The sequence below is a fragment of the Lepidochelys kempii genome, chromosome 19, assembly GCF_965140265.1.
Source record: "Lepidochelys kempii isolate rLepKem1 chromosome 19, rLepKem1.hap2, whole genome shotgun sequence".
Classification (NCBI taxonomy): Eukaryota; Metazoa; Chordata; order Testudines; family Cheloniidae; genus Lepidochelys; species Lepidochelys kempii.
Genome location: NC_133274.1, coordinates 8,420,577 through 8,441,150, shown reverse-complemented (window position 1 = coordinate 8,441,150; position 20,574 = coordinate 8,420,577). Strand labels below are relative to the sequence as shown.

Here is a 20,574-nt window from a genome sequence, read left to right as displayed (position 1 = left end):
CTGCTTTGAGCAGGGGGTTGGACTAGATACCTCCCGAGGTCCCTTCCAACCCTGGTTTTCTATGTCATGCATGGTAGCACATTACCACTGGAGTGCCAGTCTGGCCAATTGGATTGGTAGCCTCTTAAAAAGGTGACAAGGTCATTCCTTACTTGCCTATGCCTTATGGCCATCAATGTAAGCTCTGCTTGGATGCTAGCTTTTATTACTTATATATTCCTCCTACACCCTCTCCCACTGCCTGTGGCTCTCCCACATCTCTCCTATGTTCTCCCTTTATCTCCTTTCCCCACTCCCAGCTTTGTACTTTCTTTCCTGTTGCCAGAGTCCTGCACAGGGGAAGTGGGGGTGTCAGATGCCTGCACTCAGGTGTAGTTCATTGCAGGATTGAAGTGTGTGGCTGGAATTGCTCCTGATGTCCTCTGCACCAACTGCCGTCTCTCTCCTCTGCAAACCCATCTCTTCTGTGTTATTCCCACACTATCTTCTCTTGGGTATTGTATATCTCTGTCTGAATCTGAGCATACACTCCTCAGGACAGGAACCAGACAGGACAGGACCTCTTTATGTGCTTATAAAGTCTCATATACTTGTCCAGTGCTCCATACAAAATATTTTCCACTGGTAATTGACAGACAAGGTCACATGACAGTGATATGCTCTCAGGGGTCAGGAGTGTCAGATATTTCCATTCCTACATACCTAAATCATCTAACATTCATGTTGACATGAGGTATATTTCTTTCTAGGGGGTCTCATCCCAAACAGGCCTGAGCCTCCACAAATCCCATTGACGTCCCTTGGATTAGCGGGAGCCCAGCACCTTACAGAGGGTGTTCTGCACCTTGCGGGGAACTGGGCCTCAAGAGCTTAAGGTGTCATCGCATAGAACCGAGGCTGGTTTTGGTTTATTTTGCTCTATAAATAGAATCCCACCCAGTTCTCTTTCTGAAAAGCTCAGGAGGACAGCTGAGTCAGGAAGGGCGCGGTAACTGCAAATAATGCATTCCGTCCACATGCTGAATTCATTCATTCAAGTCAGATATACGAGTGAGATTTCAGACTTGCAGTTGCTCTGAATTCCCAGTCTGTATAAATTGCCCTGTAGGAAACTTAATCTCCCATTTCATATTCATTTTTCTGTGCAATTTGAGACTCACATTAAAATAAGATTATTATTTTGACACAATGAAAACATCTGCTCGTTGCACAATGACAGTTACTACAAAACGTTCAGGTGCCCAAGGAATGGAATGGAAAATGATACTGAAAATATGATAATGCCATTATTTATGTCCAGGGTACGCCTTCACCTGGAATGTTCTGGTCATCCTATCTCAAAATAAAAGCTGCAGCAGAAACAGAGGGGGCTCAGAAATAGCTGACAAAATGGTTAGTCCTGGAGAGAGACTGGGGTTGTTTAGTTTTGAGAGGAGAAAATTAAGGTTTAATCTGATAGATGTGTGTAATGTAAAAAAATATATAAGGGAGGTAAATTAGGAGCTCCTATTTACCCTCTCTCATCATGTGAAAACAAGGGCCATTCACTGAAATTGAAAGCCATCAAATGGAAAATCGATAAAAGGAAATAATTGTATACACAATGCACATTCCGTGTTTGTACAGTACTTAGCATGAAGGCGTCCTGGTGTATAATTGGAGTGCCTATGCACTATGGTAATAATAAATAATACAGATAACCTGTAGAACTCACTGCCACCAGGTATAATCAAGGCCAAGTGTTAGTAGGATTTTAAAATGTTTAGATCCTTTCACTGGTAACGATGATATCAATAGTTACATTATTGAGGACACAATATTTATAAGGCATGCTTCACTGGATAAGATTCAGTGACACTAATGCTGGTGGCATCCACCTCCTCTCCAGCATCTAGTGCCATTGTCTGCCAAGGATGATCATCCACCTTGAGGGCATGGCACCCCTGGTTTACATTTGGAGTTCCAGTTCCTAGATGGGCAGCCTACCAAGGCTGAAGAGCCCTGCCTGACCCGAGCAGTCTGCCTTTTTTATAGGTGACAGACACTCGCCTTTCATACCCCCACTTTTCACAGAAACACCTCTGCTGCATGAATGCAAGTGATGGGGTGTGTGGCTGTCAGAGGCGATTGGTTTCGCTGGCCATTGAGGGCACTTTATAGGAGCTGTGAGCTCATCCCCAGCCCAGCAATAACAGCCCATTTAGGTTATTCCATAACTGTCCATTAAGACATTCTTGCACCTTCTCTTGATGCATCTGGTACTGGCCACCAAGAGAGAGGATAATGGACAAGTTAGATCTCTGGTCTGATCCAGTCTGGCAATTTCTAAATTCTGCTGTCACAGCTCTGAAACTTCCTAAATAATGTTTTGAGTTTGTTCAGAAGGATGATTGTTACTAAATGATTTGTGCTGGAAATGGCCCAACTTGATTATCATACACATTGTAAGGAGTGGTTTCAGAGTAGTGATCACTTTAGATAAGCTATTACCAGCAGGAGAGTGGGGTGGGAGGAGGTATTTTTTCATGCTTTGTGCGTATATAATAAGATCTTCTAAACTTTCCACAGTATGCATCCGATGAAGTGAGCTGTAGCTCACGAAAGCTTATGCTCAAATAAATTGGTTAGTCTCTAAAGTGCCACAAGTACTCCTTTTCTTTTTGTAAATGTATTATGTTTCCTTATTAGAATGAAATTCCAGGGCCGGGATTCTATAACGTCATTCACCAATCTGCAGAGATTAACAGCACCTCACTGTCAAAGAAGGGAACGGGCTACTTTCCTTCCATGGTAAGGGAAAGGGTTTGTATTGTTTAGGGCCTGATCCACCGCCCATTAAAGTCAATTAGGCCCAGATCCTCAAAGTTATTTAATTACCTACCTCCCACTGAAATTAATGGGAGTTAGTTTAATGTAATTTCCCATTAATTTCAATGGGAGGTAGGCACTTAAATAACGTTGAGGATCTGGGTCTAAGGGATTTTCTGTTGACTTCTATTGCATCAGGCCTTTAATGATCACATCTTATTTTTCATCCCTTGCTGCCTAAATTTAGGGCACCTCAAATCAGAGTCTTCAATTGGGGTTAGGTATCTAAATTCCCTGAAGGATCTGGGCCTGAGATACAATAGGGGTGGGGCACCTTACAAACACCAAAGATAGACAGGCAATCGCTGTACCAGTCACTGGAAGACACTGCTATAATTAAGGCTGAGTTCCATCCTCCATTCTAACCTTCTTTTTCAGTTGCTCATATAACTTTTAAAACAAATTCCTCTGGGGCTAAAACTTTCTATGCTTGATCTCAATCCAAAGGTGATTTTTCTCCCTTTGGAGTAGAAAATTGGAGCAAAATTAGCTGAGCCGTGTTTGAGTTATGGAAGTCTGAAGAAAAACCCCCACATTTCTCTCCCACGAGGGGTTAACTGGAAATGTTGCACTCACCCTAGCTTGAAAATGGCTAAAGCTAGTGACAACAAAGTCAGTTCTTCTATGAATCTCAGTGAGATATACAAATCATAAGCCGAGTTAGAAGAAAATCTGCTCAATCCTTTTAATGATATGAATGCTGAACGCCGATAATTTTGCACAGAATTTTAAACACATTTTCAAACCATCACAATGGAGAATAGTCTGATGCACTGACAAAGTGTGCCTGGCTTCCACGCCAAGCCACTGAGCATCTTCTTCTCCCAGGGAAGCCAATGGGAATTAATGGTGCTCAGCACCTCACTGGCAGGATCAGACCCCTTGCAATGGGACTCCCAACCATTCATGCAATTTAGTGGGGTTCTGCTGTATGTAAAATACAGAGGCTATTCCCTACCCAGTTATAACAATATGTAAAATACCAGAGATCAAAGACTGGATCCAAACTGTTCACCAGTCTCCCTCCAGCACTGCTGCTCAACTGCTATTGATTTCTTTGATTTGTCTCTTTCCAGGATGCTCGTCTCCTACACAATAGAAAACCCAGCTACCCTGCCGCAAATGCCTACAACCTCTCGTTGGCATTTCAATCCAAGCAAGATTTCAGCATGGGAAACTCCAGCATGTTTCAGCAACCAATCGCTAAGAGGAGAGAGCAAACGTCCACCCCAGCGCCCAATCAATACAACGTAAGGGGCAAAAACCAGGAGGTTAAAGCCAATGTAAAACTAACTTTAAGTGAGATATGGGGAATTATAAGGAAATCATTGTACTGTGTTTAATCCTGTGTGGACCAGAGCATGGCTGGCCCAGCAAGGGTGTGCAAGGGGAGGAGAGGGCGTTTCTCTTTATGCACCTGTGGCTTCCTCCTGCTCCTTTGAAGTCAGTGGGAGTTTTGCCATTGATTTCACTGAAAGCAGGTCGGACCCCCGTGCAAGGAGCAGTCTCAGTCTCTGTGCATCCAGAGCACATGGGTCACCGAGGCAGCCAGTATGCATCCAGGATCTGCCACTGCAGCAACCCTCTGTCTTCCCACCACAGTATAACCTGAGGTGTTGAAAGCCCCACAGGATTCTTTGGGTAAAATCCCGGCTTCACTGAATTCAACAGGAGTGTTGCCGCTGCCTTCAATGCAGCCAGGATTTCACATTTTATGTATTATTTCTAACAGATGTGTGGTCTGGTGGTTGAAACACAGGGCTGGAAATCAGAGGCCAGATCCTCCACAGATGTAGATCAGCATAGCTCCACTGACTTGCATGGAGCTGTGCCAGTTTACACCAGCTAAGGATCTGGCCTTGAGATTCTATTCCTGATTCTGCCAGTGACTCACTGTGTGATCTTGAGTAAGGCACTAACCTTTCTGTGCCTCCTCGTCCCATGTGTCACATGGTGACAATAATACATGCTTCATTGGGGTGTTGTAAGTCTTACTCCATGAATGTTTGCAAAGTGCTTTGAGAGTCTTGAAAGGAAGTTGTTAAAGAAATGCAAAGTATTGTGAATAGCTGCCTATCAAAATATTATACCTATTGGTCATGGATTTCTCTGTTATCTAGGCAGTGCTGATTTATTATCATTGTTACTTTAACTCATTTGCTCTATAATTTTTTCTGCAAATCATGTCTGCTGTAGTTCCCTGAGTGTCTGTCACTTAGAACAGGAATCTCTTATATTGACACAATGCTCTTTTCACCAGATTTCAGAGTAGCAGCCGTGTTAGTCTGTATTTGCAAAAAGAAAAGGAATACTTGTGGCACCTTAGAGACTAACAAATTTATTTGAGCATAAGCTTTCGTGAGCTACAGCTCACTTCATCAGATGCTGTAGCTCACGAAAGCTCATGCTCAAATAAATTTGTTAGTCTCTAAGGTGCCACAAGTCCTCCTTTTCTTTTCACCAGAGTTTTTTCCTACTATGTACTCACTTCAAGTGTGATAAACATCCAGTGGGATGCAGGGGTGGAATGTGTCTTGTCTCAAAGCACACAGTAACACTGTAACAGTTTAGGACAGTGAGCGAAGAAGAAAACTGTAGCCGACTGAAACTGCAAAGGAGTTTTAGGTTGTTTATGCGAAATATAATTACATTTGAATTTGGCCAGGACACTGTAGTTAACTCCACTATTTCTGTAAGAAGAGCCAGAGGACCGTTAATGACAGTAGCTGGTCAGGATCATCCCGTCTTGTTGTTATTCGTATTACAAATAGTGCCTAAAGATTGAGTCCCCGTTTTGCTAGGTGGTGTCCATACACGTAGTAAGACTGAGACCCTGTACCAAAGAGTTTACCATCTAAGTAGACAAGACAGACCGAGGGAGAATGGAAGTATTATCCCCATCTTACAGGTGGGGAGCTGAAGCACAGAGATAATAAATGACTTTCCTAAGATCACACAAGAAGTGTGGGGCAGAACTGGGAATCCAGCTCTCCCGAGTCCCAATCCAATGCCTTAGCCATACACCATCCTTCTTGGAAAGACAGTCCTTCCGCAGCACAGCCCCTGTGCTGGTGCATTGGTTCAGAATTCACTTAAAGAGATGAGTGCCATGTACAGAATCATTCAAACATTTCCTCAGTTTTCCTTGGTTGTCTGCCATGCAGGTAGCAACCACGCTTGATCCTCCTCAATGCATTAGACATGACTAACTCCCCACTTAAGGTGGCATGGCTGTAGGTTAGAAATGAGTGATACATTTATAGGCTTGGTCAGAATCAATGATCATGTGTCTTCATTGTTCATAAAGGGATCAGATCCTCAGCTGGTGTAAACCAGCACAGCTCCACTGATTTAAGGGGATTTTGGTGATTCTGTACACTGCCCCCCTTTTCTCTGAGTGAATTCTGAACCAACGCACCAGCATAGGGACTGTGCTGTGGCGGAAAGGCCGACTTTCCAAAAGATGGCCTCTGGTTAAAACACTGGACTTTGTTACAATGCCTTCCAGCTACGATGATCTGCCTCAACAAGTTTTCTGTTGTTTAAGCTAGTTTGCAGATCATAATTATTTGACATATCATAGCATAATGGGTTCGTAGCATGTTATTTCTAACATTGTAAGAATTTGCTTCTGGGAATAACCTTCCTGGATTAATTACTGTCTTGTGATTTACTGTAAGGGATGGTGTCTAACCCTCGAGAAGCACAACAGGAAACAATCCATTTAAAAGATGGCAGTGCTTGATAATTTATGACCATAGGCAAAGAGACACTCTGGGAAGAAACAGAGGGCCCAGTCCTGTACACAGGCAAAACTCCCACTAAAGTCAACAGGAGTTTTTCCTTAAAACTGCAAATCAGGCCTTAGGTGTAATCTCAGCCAAAATTAATAAGTGTTGATAAAACCCAGGCTTGCAACAGAAAATAAAGCTGAAGCAGTGTCCCAAACTGTATGGAATAATGTTTTCAGTGTGGGGGCCAAATTCAGCCTATCACAACATGTGCTGTACATCATTCAGTGCATTAAATGCCCCAATAACAACTATGTGGGTGAAACCAGACAATCACTATACTCTTAAATGAACTCACAGGGGGAAAATGATAAAAGACAAAACACCACATCACCTGTGGGAGAACGCTTTTCATGCAATGATCACTCTATCACTCTATGTCTGATCTCTCAGCACTCACCCACAAAGGAAATATGCACAACACCCTCAAAAGACGAGCCTTGGAACTTACATTCATAACTTTGCTAGACACTAAAAATCATGGACTGAATAGAGATGCTGGATTTATGGCTTATTAAAACAATCTATAACCCACTAACAACCCCTGCCCCAGCTGCCTTTCCCCCCTGCCTTCTTTTCCCCCCATGACTGGAGGGGTGTTAATTGGCCAGTTCACCTTGAATAGTCCCTTGAAATATGTGTTAACTACTTATGCTTAACAAAAAGAAAAGGAGTACTAGTGGATAGCTCACGAAAGCTTTATGTTCAAATAAATTGGTTAGTCTCTAAGTCCTCCTTTTCTTTTTGCGAATACAGACTAACACGGCTGCTACTCTGAAACTTATGCTTAACAATCTGTTCACCTTGAATAGTTGTGACACTCTGAGGGGCTTGTCTTCCCATTCAGGGGCCCTGCTTCAATGAAGACACAACTACGCCAGCAGGAGAGCTTCTCCCCAGCATAGTTAATCCACCTCCCCAAGAGGCGGTAGCTATGTTGACGGTAGAAGCTCTCCTGTTAACATAGTGCTAGCTACACAGGGTGGGGAGTTAGGTCAATATAAATGTGAATTTTTCACACCCCTGACTGATGTAGTTATCCCAATATAGGTCTGTAGTGTAGACCTGGCCTGAGTACATTTCCCAGCCCTGAAGAAGAGCTCTGTGTCAGCTCAAAACTTGTCTCCCTCACCAACAGAAGTTGGTCCAATAAAAGATATTCCCTCCCCCACCTTGTGTCTCTAACATCCTGGGAGCAGTATCAATCAGAAGCTTCCCCTGGATGGAGCAGGCCTGGTAAAGTTAGCCTGATTCAATTGAAGTCTAGGGGAATTTTGCCATTGGCTTTGAGGCATGCGGGATTAACCCCTAAACAATAGACTTGATCTCTTTGAAGAACGATTTTGGGCTGGGTAGAAAACCAGTGGCTACATTTTTGTCATTCTAGCCTACCCTGAAGGGCAAAGTTGCAACAGTTTGTTTATGCTCTTCCAGGTGCTATCATGCAGCTCACCTTGGGGTGCACTGGAAGCACTCCCTCAAACCCCATGCTTGGTTCGGTTATTTGAATGAGGTTGGACACTTTTAGATCAAGCTGGTGCAGCAATGACTGGCAGCAGCAACCAAAGAAATGCAGCCAAATTTTCAGTGGGAGCTGCCAGTCCGCAGCACCTCTGATAATAAACCCTCACAAGATGGGCAGTCAGAAACGGAGACACCGAAAACCAGTGAGCTCTCCTGAAAATTTGGCCCTAATATTGCATTCATTTATATCATTAGAGCAGTTCTGATTCACGATGGAGACTGGAGCTAAAAAAACATAGTTTTTGTTACGTTAGTAAATACCCAAGAGGAAGGTCAATTCAAAGGAATTAATGGAGACTTCATTTTGTACAGGCCTCTCTAGATTTCTGCAAGCAAAGCAACAACGTGTGTGCCCGGGCGATGTTTTTGTCCAAAACGACAAGAGGATTAAGCACTGATAAAACAGAAAAATGGCCTTCTCCATGTAAGTGAGCTGTTGAGATGGGACGAAAAGCATCATTTGTGAGTCTGAGTCTGATCTTATTAGGTGCTCACCACCGTCACTGAAATCCATGGATATCCAGGCACTCAGGATATGACATTTTGCATAGATGAAGGGGCATTAGTGGGTGACACTTCCAAGTTCTACAGGATGGGCCCCTTGGAATTATTACTAAAGCACCCATCCAGATATAGTCACACCCCTGAGTGTAGATTTATGGAACTTAGGGGAATTGCCAGAACATACTCGGGCTCCCTCCAGGGTGCCAGGGGCTCAGGGAGCGGTGTGACGTCACACACCATAATACACCTAAATCTGTCATGCTACCATAGAAGGAAACTTCTTCCTGGCCCCACTGCCTCATGAAGTTTATACCCTGAAGCATGAGGATAGTTGGCTCTAGTCATTTTTACATTAGGTGGTGTCGCTGCAAGTGATGTTCACAGTCAACATCTCTTCTGTTTTTTTTAATTGCTAGTTTTCCTACCTGTACTTCCTCCTTGGATGCTCCTGTGTTCAGGATTAAGTCACTAGAGTAGTCACTCATCTTCTGTGCCCAAGGGGTAAGCTGCTCCAGGAAGCAATTTTTGTCATCTCAAGAAATGCTTTCCCCCCAAAACACTCTGCTGTGCTGTTTCCTTTTACCTCCGTTACTTTCACGGACTCATCCCCTCTTATGCCTGCCCTAGTGCAATAGTTGCGGCATTGTTTGGTTTTTACATCCCTTTTCTTGTTGTGTTATTAGGCCATTACAGAATCAACGAATCCCTTGTCAAGAAGTCCCCCAGGATTCTAGTGTCTTGCTTCAAATCAAATACTCATCGTGAAACAAAGGTGAATACAATAAGCCCAGGGCCTGCAGCCTATCAGCTAAACAAACCCACTAAAGCAGCAAAGAAGACCACTTCCATGTGAGTGCTAACCTGTATGCTTTTTCACTGTCAGTCACTGCTTGTGATCACCTCAGATTGCAGGAGGGCCCAACACCTGCAGCAGGAGAGCTCACACCTGGCTCTCTGCAAAGTTCTTCCACCGTATCACAGTCAAGCCCGTACTCGGTTGCCTCTGTTGCCGCTGGTTTACAGATGAGGCAAAAGATGGCTCCCTTGGGAAGTGAAAGCAGTGGTAACACTGAAAAGCAAAATACACAAACTGTTACCAAATACCGCACACCCATTGTGCTGTCGGTATGATATATGATCCCCATTTTATAGATGGGGAAAACTGAGGCACACATGACCCAGTGGCAGAACAGGAAACAGACCCCACATCTCTGTTTGGGTAAAGCTTAGATGCTTCTCTGAACTTCATTGAGTCTGCAGAACTGAGGTGGACAACAGGCCTTCCTGCAAGGTTTCAAACACTTGCTCCTTCAGTTCAGGCCAAAACAGAATAAAGGAAGAAAAGGAAAAGCCCCTTTCTTTCCCCTTTGGCATCATTCTGGGAAGGCAGATAAATCTGCCTTTCAGCAGGTTATTCAAGTAGATTTATTATGCCCACCCTGTGACAGTGACATTGGGTTGCCTGAGATAAGATTAAGATCAACAGTAAATTCTTGACCAGGGAAAGGTATGAGGAGTATATGGGCAAGTCTGCAGCTCTCTGCACACAGGCAGGTGTATCTTACAACAGAGGTTTGGTGAAAGGAGTAGGAAGCTGTAGGGAGAGAGAAGCAATGCCAGACAGCGTGTGCTAAACACAGCGGGCTAGGGCGGAAAGCTAAATTAAACCTCAAGTGAGAGGATTATTAATCTACATTATCAGCAAATATCAGAAGGCTCAGTGTCCAGATGCCAAAGTTAGGCTGTGTCCACTGGTGGCACCGTGTAGGGTACGTGTAGCTACACGCTCCAGTGAAAAGCAAGTTACAGTCTGTAGCTACACTTGTTAGTGAAAGGAGCTGGCGGGGGAGGGACTGTGGTGAAAGGCTCCAGCACCAGGGAGCTAGAGGAGCCCTTCCCCAAGGCCTCCCCCTTGCCAGAGCCTTTCCTCACTGCCAGACACTACAGTGCTAAAAACAGCAGCGTAGACAGCACGGCATGGTGTGGGTGAATAGAGAACCATGTAGGGTATGTACGTGAGAACGTAGCCACACCCTTCAAGTGTGTCTTTACTCACCGAAGCTGTACCTCACGGTCGCCACTGCTATTTATACCTGTGCTAAGGGCTACTCATGTAAGTACCGTGTAGGTGTACCCTTAGAGACAGATCCGGCTCCCATTTAAGTCACTGATTTACGCCTATGGGGCCACATACTCAGCTGGAAAACACTTGCACAGCTCCCTTGACTTCAGGGGAACTACCCTGATTTACACCAGCTGAGCATCTGGCCCTGGCTCTCAATAGCAGCCGGATCGGGCCCATCATCACGTCAATATATTTTGCGAGAAAGTTAAGAGGCTTGATACGTGGCTTTGTACATGTATCCCGATTTGCAAAGTGTGTGATCCGAGAGGAGTCGGATAGTTCTTTTCTAGGGCATTCTTTAAAGCTTTTAGCTGGGATTTTCAAAGGAGCCTATGTGATTTGAACACTTAGCACCGACTGAATTTCAATGAAATGTCAGCACCTAACTCCATTAGGCACCACTGAACATCGCAGCTTTTATTCTCAACCTTCAAACCCCATCAATTTACAATGTATCTCAATTTTCCTTTCTTCTAATAGGCGAAAGCAAAACTTGAATTTCTCCGCCCCAGCCATACCACCCCCAAAAAATCCACCTTTGCCTGGTCCAGGGCAGTATGAAATAGTGGACTACAAAGGCCCACCAAAGCATTACATCTCTAGTGCTGTATTTGTCTCAAACACGGGACGGTGGAGAGGGGACACATCTCAGCAAGGGATACCTGGGCCAGGTAAAAATAAAAATATTGATAAATACTTTGTATTTACATAGAGCTCAAAGCACTTTCCATAGGTGATTAAGCAGTGTTATCTACCTTTTTACAGATAGGAAAACTGAGGCACTGAAAAGCTAAGGATCAGATGTACAATGGTATCTAGGCACCTAAAGATGCAGACAGGTGCCTTAGTGGGATTTACTGAAATCCCTAAGTGAGTTGGGCACCTAACCTACTTAGGTGCTGTTATTAAACCCCATTAGGCACCTATCTGCATCTTTAGGCACCTAATTACTTTTGTAAACATGGGGCTAAGTGAGTTGTCCAAGGTTACACCGAGAGTCAGTATCAGAACTGGGAATAGAACCTAAGTCTCCTGACTCCCAGCCCTGTGGTCGGACCACTAGACGATGTGTTTAAACTATTTTGAGAAAAGCATAAATGTTTGCACTGCAATTGCCATTCAAGTATCACCAACTGTCAGCATGTTTGACAAATAGCTTATGGGAGTTATGTTTGTATTTGGAAAACTACCGTTCAACTCTTGTTATTACAACCAAAGTTTTACCTGCGCTGCCGTAAAGCCCTGTGTGGGTGGGGTGGGAGGAAGCAGTTAGAGGAGAAGGAAGAAAACTGACTCATGAAACTGCAAAGTGTTTGCATAGTCCAAGAGGAAAGAGACCTTACAGGGCATCATAGCCCTGAATCTCCTCTGCCTCATGCCACTTTAACACTGGTCTAACTCTGACACTGGTATAACTCCACTGAGTCCAGGGCAGTTGCTCCTGATTTACATCAGCATATGTGGGAGACGAAGCAGGTCCCATAATTGTATCCAGAAAATGCTTGCAGAAGATCGAAGGAGGGACCTACTCACAGAGACTCATGTGTTAAATGTACTAACATTTCCATGAGTATGATATGCTTTGTTCTAATTACCTACCAGTGTATCCAGTGTGCATGTAGAAAGCTAGACTGTGTAGTCCTTACTCATACATGCAGTCCCATTGTAGCCAAATAGCCCGCTCACCTCATTAGGTGCTCAGCAGCATAGGGGATCCAGATCTGGCCCTTTTGATGGTAAGATTGCTAACATACAGGGGACAAACGAAGGGACAGATTCTGCCACCATTTCCGGACGTTGAGTAGTTCCTTACTCTGCAAGTATTGGCGTGCGTGTGGAGTAGGGAACTGCTGAGGGTGAGCAAGGCTGGTGGAATCTGGCCCCGAGTGCCCTTTGTGCAATTAATAATTGCCATGAGTAACACTATTTTCATATAGTGAGTAAGTTAGGTGTATTCGAGAAAAGAAACAATACAAGAAACATGACCCTAAGTCCCTCTGACAGATGAATGCCTGGTTTGGAAAGCAGACAATAGCAATTTTGCTATTATTTACAGTATATGATTTTATTCATCTGTAGAATTTGTACATCCACAGAGTGCTGGGGAATGTCATACCAGGCTAAAACAGTGCCATCATTTCCCCCAGGGATCTTGTGGCAGCAGAAACAGAGGGACAGATTCTATTAAAGGATTGCATGATAACCATTGTCCATATTACATTTCAAACGCTGAGCATGCCAAGTGCTTCGGCAAAAATGCTGATGTCCCTAAATACTGGTCTACTTATTAAATATTGGGCCAGATCCTCAGCTTGTGTAAATTGAGGCACCTTAATTAAAGCAAAGATGAAGCAGAGGAAGTGAGTGGGGCTAGAAATACTTTGAACAGAAGGCGGTAAAAGAGTCTAAAGTTTTTCCATCCCATAGTATTAAATTAAAAACCATGCACATGCATTGTTAACTTGTGAAAAGTCAGGACATCTCCCATAATCACAAACCCACTCACCCCTGCCAGCATCCTTTCTGGCATTAGAAAAGATCAAATCCCATTCTTTTTAACCTTTTACAGCTAGCTGTGAAGACAAGAAAGAAAATTCCAGTGGGGCAAAGCTCCCTGCAATGAAATCTAAAGTAGCGTTAGCCCATGTGCACTATTAATATATAATGTAAAATCGCCCAGTACTGTATGACTTACTTGTAATACTACCAATGTGGACATAAGAACAAGTGATATAAACTGGCCATCGGGAAGTTTAGACTTGAAATTAGACGAAGGTTTCTAACCATCAGAGAAGTGAAGTTCTGGAATAGCCTTCCAAGGGAAGCAGTGGAGGCAAAAGACCTATCTGGCTTCAAGATTAAACTCGGTAAGTTTGTGGAGGAGATGGTATGATGGGATAACATGATTTTGGCAATTAATTGATCTTTAACTATTCATGGTAAATAGGCCCAATGGCCTGTGATGGGATGTTAGATCGGGTGGGATCTGAGTTACTACAGAGAATTCTTTGCTGGGTATCTGGGTGGTGAATCTTGCCCACATGCTCAGGGTTCAGCTGATCGCCATATTTGGGGTCGGGAAGGAATTTTCCTCCAGGGCAGATTGGAAGAGGCCCTGGGGGTTTTTCGCCTTCCTCTGCAGCATGGGGCACAGGTCACTTGCTGGAGGATTCTCTGCACCTTGAAGTTTTTAAACCATGATTTGAGGACTTCAATAGCTCAGACATAGGTGAGAGATTTATTGCAGGAGTGGGTGGGTGAGATTCAGTGGCCTGCATTGTGCAGGAGGTCAGACTAGATGATCATAATGGTCCCTTCTGACCTTAATATCTATGAGTCTATAATACAGATCTGCAGTGCTGTGCATGTACTTCGTAGGGAACAATGACATCAGAATAAGAACAATCTAAACACCACACAATTAAATTCATAGGCTTATATTATTGCAGGAGCCTTATTAAGGGATGCTTGGGCACCAAGTACTTGGTGGCTGGGTTTTAAGATGCCAGATATTTCATACTACGTCCAGGGTTCCTGGTTTATCATTTAACCTAAAAGCCACCGAGAAAGATACAGTCAATACAAAAAACAATCACGATGAACTTTGGATCCCACTAAGTATTAAAGAAAGGTCCAAACGCAGGATCTGAGCCAAACTTTGGAACTAGATCCCAGTGTCAGAACTCAGACCCTTCTCTGATTACAATGAATATTAATATGGGTATTAATGAAAGCACAGCTTGCCCATACTTCTGTAACTTAACAGCATATACACGCATATTACCAAAGGCCCAGGAGGCTATGGCGGCTCGCTTCCATCTCACTGAACTGACATGTTGTCATACACATCTGAGTAGATACTCAAGGAGAAAAAAAATGTCTTTCTGCCTTCACTAAGCCTTTCAACACTATGGGCCACCTTTGGCTGTCTTCACTATCTATCTAAGGTGCTTGTATGGCCCCATTACCATAGTATCTGAGTGCCTCACATTCCCATTGTATCGATGGGAAACGAAGGCAGAGAGAGCCTGAGGCCCACATCCTTAAAGGTTGATTGAGTTCAGTAGGAGTTAGACACCTAAATACTAATCTGAGCCTAAGTGACTTGGCCAAGGTCATACAAGAAGTCTGTAGCAGAGCAGGGAATTGAACCCTGGTCTCCCAAGACCAGACTAGCATTCTCTCCTTTACTCATGCTGAATATGTCCTTACTCCTCATTGACTTCAATGGCAGAATTAGGTATTTATTCAGCATGAATAAAGGTATAGGAATCTCACCATTATTTCTTACCAATTGAAGATGCTCCATGCAGTTAATGAAAAATACAGTCAAGGGTTTATCGCCCTTTCTCTTACCCCTCCCCCTGAGCAAACAAGACACCGTAGTTCCTATATTAGTCAATAATTTGAAATTTGCATTTAGCTCATTTATGTATCTTTCTCGTTATAGGTACTTATCTGCCAGAAGTACCAGGGAAGCAGTCCTTTATGTACAATATTGATAACAAGTGGATTCCAGTTCTGTAGGCATCACAGCCCACATATTTTGGAGAAATTCTGCGAAGACTGGACTTCATTCAAAACCAGCAGTACATCCGCTAACGCACGAGCAAGCTATAGTGTCCCCAGCACCCATGTTTTCACTGTCTTTGTTGTCTGGCATCTGATACTGGTATTTTGCACATATTGCAAACTGAAAGGTGATCATTAGGCTGAAATTGACTAAGATCTTCCAATTAAGCTGACACTGAACAATTCATGCAAATATTGTTTGATTATTTTTTACCCTATGGAATTAGTGATCATGTATCTTTGGCGCTGATAAATTCTGGCCATATATCGGCCAATCACGTGAAACACGGTATACTTGCGGTAATCTATATCTTGCTTTTTATCCCCAGTTGTCTTGGTTGGAACAGTGGTTCAGCTGATCCTCCATTTAGGCCTCTGGCTTTTAGAATGCATGTGTGGTGCTGGATTAGTGCACTCTCTCCCTGTAAACACAAAATAAAGCTCTGTGTGTTCTAGTCATGACAATAATATAAATAATAATAGCAGCCTGTGTGGAGCAGTCTCAACTGATCAACAACAGCAAAAGGAGGTGGGAGTAGGAACAGCTGTCCAAAACTGAGCATTCAATCAGAGGTTTGGAATTGCACCTGTCTATCTTCACCTGTTTCTCCTCTTACTCACACAGGCATAAATCAGAAAAAACTCCACCGAAGTCAATGAAGATTTGCAGATTTACTCCAGCTCAGAGGCTGGCCCCAAAAGGGCCCCATTTGATACCCACATTGCACTGATGTAAATAACTGCATAGATGGCAGCGTAAGGGTGAGTCCGCCCCTTACAGTATGCTATCCTGACCGAGTGTCGTGTAAGTTCCATCTCTCCAGCAAAGCCCTGGGCAGTCTGGGATTTTAGGAGATCACACTTCCCATAGCAACAGACAAATTGTGTGTAGAAAAACCTACAGTGACATGAAATTAAACCAAGGAGGGTAGGGAGGGTAGATGAAAGTTACATGGAACTGCAAGATACAAGGAAAAGCAATGAAAGTGACAACACTCTTATTGGCACTCTGCAGAGAAACCATGCAGGGGGGAGACTGACCTTGTTCCTAGCAGATTGTACAGATAGCGAGATCAGTGGCATTCAGGATTGGGGCACATTGGGAGGGCAATATGGGGGAAAGCTTGTATTTCTGTGATGTTTCTGCTCTGAGGACAGAGCACTTCAATTTGTCACGCACAGTCAGGTCTTGGCATGTGTAAGTGTGATGCACTTGCAAAATTTTTGCAACGTAAGCAGCACTCCTTCAAAATGAAGAGACAGCTGTGGATGCATTTTTCTGATCTGGAAGTGAGGATAAGTCAAAAACTTTTGAATTAATTGTTTTTTTTTAAGTCAGTACAAACCAGCCGCCAACTGGACCTAGCAGGATATTGCTTCAGTGGAAGCTTCTCTCATTCATCATCATGAACTCCTGGCAAACACAAGTGGGCTCACACTTTCACATGACCTTTATCCACCCTCAGGACTTGCTGCCCCAGAGCCTCTTCGGTAGCACTTTAACCTTCTGAAGGTGCTGGTGGGCTCCCGGTGACCAGTCAAGAATGCTCTTGCATGCTTATGAGCTGTGCTTCACACAAGCTGTACGGCAACTCGCCTTTGCTGGAAGGGATGAACCGATACTGAGCACGCTAGCAATGTCAGCGAAACACCCACCCTAGGCAGGGCGGGGGAGGGCGGAGGGGCTGGGTTTGCTCTCACAAGGATGTGAATCAGCTTGGCATTTGCTGAAATCAGTGGAGTTTCCTCGATATAAAGTGGGTGTGAGATCAGAATGAAGGCAGGTTCACATTTTGCTTGCATCAAAATAGGCTTCTGATCCTCCGCTGCCAACACCTTGTGTGGCCACTTAGACCAGTGCAAAGCGAGCGTGAAACGCGCCCCGCACGGACTGGTGGAGCTTTGTGCTGTACTAGTGCAAAGGGCTGCAGCAGCTCCAGAGGCACCAACTCCCACCTGGCAAAACTCCGGGCCAGATTCTCAGCTGGTGCAAAGTGGCACAATGCCACCCAAGTTGCCTTTGGTTGTAGATAACCTAAAATTGCTTGTGACCTTATTCTGCTCTCTCACTGGTGACAAGCACAAGGAACCCCACTAAAGTCCATGGAATTGCACTGGTGTGAAGAAGCGAATCGAACTCCAAGGGCAGATTAATCCCTGATCTAACTGCACTACTTCAGTGGATTTACACCCGGGGTAAATTTGGCGCCTAGTCTCAATCCATCTGCCATAGGCATGGGCATAGCTGTTACGGATGAACCACTGCCCTCCGTTCTCTGCCCCCCCCACTGAAAAATGGCTCTAACCTTTCCTCTGTGCCATCCTGACTGCAGGGGTACACCTCAATGTGCCCATTTCCAGTCACGGAACTGGGCGGGAATATTGGCAATAAGGAAACACTATACACTCAGAGGGTGGGCAAAACGATTTTCCAGCCAGGCAACTGTCTCACCGAGGGATTTATGATAATCACAGAAACCTCTCAACATGACGGGAGGGAAATAGAACCATGCGTTTTTCTTGCAGCCTCCAGAAATCTGTACTGCACCTCTCAGCCCATCCCCTAACCTGATCAGGCAACTTCTCTGCAGGCTCCGAAAACTCTGACCCGCCCCTTCCACTGCCTCTGCTCCCCTGATCTGCACATGGGTGTCTCCCCGTCCCTCCAGTGGGCGATGGCAGCTATTGAGAATGCACCTGAACTACATGGGAGAGTCACGTCACCAATGGCAGCAGAAGGAAAACGATAACCACGGAACTAGAATTAGTGCAGGAGAATCAGTACTTGAGGCTCTTTCATGGCCACAGGAAAGGTTCGTTGAGAACCAGCGTTACCACGGACAATCTCTGACCCAGGGAGCACGGCGCGCTCCAGCACCTGGCTGTGCCTTTTCCACGGTCCTGCCTGTTGTTGGTACTGATTAGCTGCATTCCGGTGCCACCTGAGTCAGGGTAGAGACGTCGTCTACCCTGACCAAGCAACAGGCCAAATTAATCCCTGGGATAATGGAACCAATAATCTGAGAGTTCACGGCCTCCCCCCTCCCCGCACACTCCTGCCTGGCCCCCAGTGTGTGTGCACCTGTCCTGGCCCCCCCAGCTCCCCAAACTGCCAGAAGCTTAGTGGAAACTAACTGGGCATTTACTTTTTTTTTAACGCTTAGTTCTTCTATGGCACTTTCCAGCTATGGGGCCTCACAGCTGTTTCCAAAGGCGGGATTAATGCTCAGTCCCACTTTGCAGATGGGGAAACTGAGGCAACTAAACCAGGAAGTGACTTGCCCAAGGTCATGTGATGAGCTATGGGCAGAGCCAGGCTGTGACGAAGTGGGACCGTTCTTAATGTTTCCTCTGAATAGTGTGGGGGTGCCTCAGTTTCCCCTAGGCAGTTCTTAAGTATCTAGAGGGTGGGATAAGGGTGAATGATCGTTGCAGAGCCCTAGAGGGCTGGTGTGTGCAGGGGTCTGGACACAGAGAATGGTCGACACCCTGTTTCCTGGCAACTGATGGCCTGGGCCCTTCCCCCCTGCAAGGTGAGAGCTAAAGGGTTGGAGAACAAAGGAGTCAGGTGCCCTCCTGGCTCGGGAAAGGGACAAAGCCCAGAGGAGGAGGGGCTGGAGAGAGTTTCAGTTTTGGGGCTGGCTGGGGACATGGAGTGAAGTGCAGATGTGGTTGTCTGGCTCACTGCCCCCCAAAATGGACCCAGCTGAGGGGTCCTGTTCTCTGCACCTACAAGCTCTGTTTTAGACCATGTTCCTGTCATCTAATAAACGTCTGTTTCACTGGCTGGCTGAGAGTCACATCTGACTGCAAAGTTGGGGTGCAGGACCCTCTGGCTTCCCCAGGACCCCGCCTGGGCAGACTCGCTGTGGGAAGCGCATGGAGGGGCAGAGGATGCTGAATGCTCCGAGGTCAGACCCAGGAAGGTGGAAGTTGTGTGAGCTGTGTGTCCTGAAGACAGTCTGCTCACAGAAAGGAGACTTCCCCAGAATCCTGTCTGGCTTCATGAGGAGCAGTTCCAGAGCATCGCCCAGGGACGCCGTGACAAGTGGTGGCAGCGGTAGGATGTACTGCACCCCATGGATGGCACTTCCTGCAGTAAGTGACTGGGGAGCAGTAAAACGAAGGGGGATTGACGAGGACCAGGCGTGCTGAAGGCTCAGAGAGGAGCGGTTTTGGGGGACGGTTAACCCCTGGGAGTGTGTGACCAGCGAGAAGGACTGTGCAGTAATGGGGTCCCCCGGGGACTGCGGTGAGCAGTCTCAGGGGCAGAGGAGCCTGCGGCTTGGCCCTAGGAGAGAGAAGGACTTTTGCAGTAACAGGGTTCCCCTGGGGATTGCAGCGAGCAGTCCAAGGGCAGCTCGACCCTGGCAAAGAGGTGGTGACCTCAAGAAGGGCTGGCACACTAGGGGTTCTCCCTGGAAACCGTGGGGAGCTAAGAGCGCACAGGCCTGAGTGTCCACAACAACTTGGGAACAGCGGAGTCATAGAACCCAGGAGTCCTGACTCCCTGTCCGGTAACCAGGATCCACAGAAAGACGTAGCAGAGCTTTAGGAACCTGGTAGATGGGCTAGGGAGGATTTATTCGAGACTCCTCCAGATCCCCCCTTGTGCCCCTCTTTTCCCACCACTCATCTGCTTCCCCCTCATGCCTCTCCACCCCCTTTTGTGCTCCGCTCCTGACTACATGGGAAAGGAGGGGGCTGGAAATTACCAAAAAGCAGTTTTTGAACGAGAGGCAGGGCTGATCCTACCGCTCGAATGGCCCCCAGCTCCTACAGGATCCCTTGTGGCCAGCTCATCCTCTTCTCCAGCTGGGCCCCACCCATGGCCCCACCCCAGTGGGCCCACTTGCAGCTGCAGGGCGCCTCCCCTCCACTCCCACAGAGGCAGGGACAGTGCCAAGAGCCTCATTCGCCCCATCCAGGAGTGGCAGCAGGGGATCCCCTCACCCTCCATGTCTGGAGCAGCAGCGGTGCCCCTCATCCCCCTGTTGGCAGGGGCCCTTCAGTACTTACCTCAGCAGCTGGAATGTAGGCCGGTTGGGCCTGCTACTTACTCCTGATGCACACTAAGCCCTCTGCGGAAATGGTGGCAGGGAGTCTTGGAGTTAACACCCCATTGAGATGCACATGGCCAACTCATGTTCCAGGCTCTCAGGAGACTCAGGTAGACTTGCTGCCCGGGTT

The 20,574-nt window shown here is 45.8% G+C and overlaps 1 protein-coding gene across 7 annotated transcripts in view; it reads left to right on the top strand.

The window, feature by feature from the left end:
- The window catches only part of STPG1 (sperm tail PG-rich repeat containing 1), a 46,954-nt gene extending 31,111 nt beyond the window's left edge, over nt 1–15,843 (top strand). For 6 of the 7 annotated variants that reach the window (XM_073317402.1, XM_073317403.1, XM_073317397.1 and 3 more), the window contains 6 exons: nt 2,689–2,790; nt 3,945–4,118; nt 8,496–8,607; nt 9,371–9,536; nt 11,293–11,483; nt 15,263–15,843. In XM_073317402.1, coding sequence (XP_073173503.1) covers nt 2,689–2,790; nt 3,945–4,118; nt 8,496–8,607; nt 9,371–9,536; nt 11,293–11,483; nt 15,263–15,339 — 822 coding nt within the window. In that variant the 3' untranslated portion in view covers nt 15,340–15,843. The remainder of the gene's footprint in view (nt 1–2,688; nt 2,791–3,944; nt 4,119–8,495; nt 8,608–9,370; nt 9,537–11,292; nt 11,484–15,262) is intronic. The other variant, XM_073317404.1, reaches the window with a different exon arrangement.
- The last annotated feature ends 4,731 nt before the right edge of the window (nt 15,844–20,574 follow it).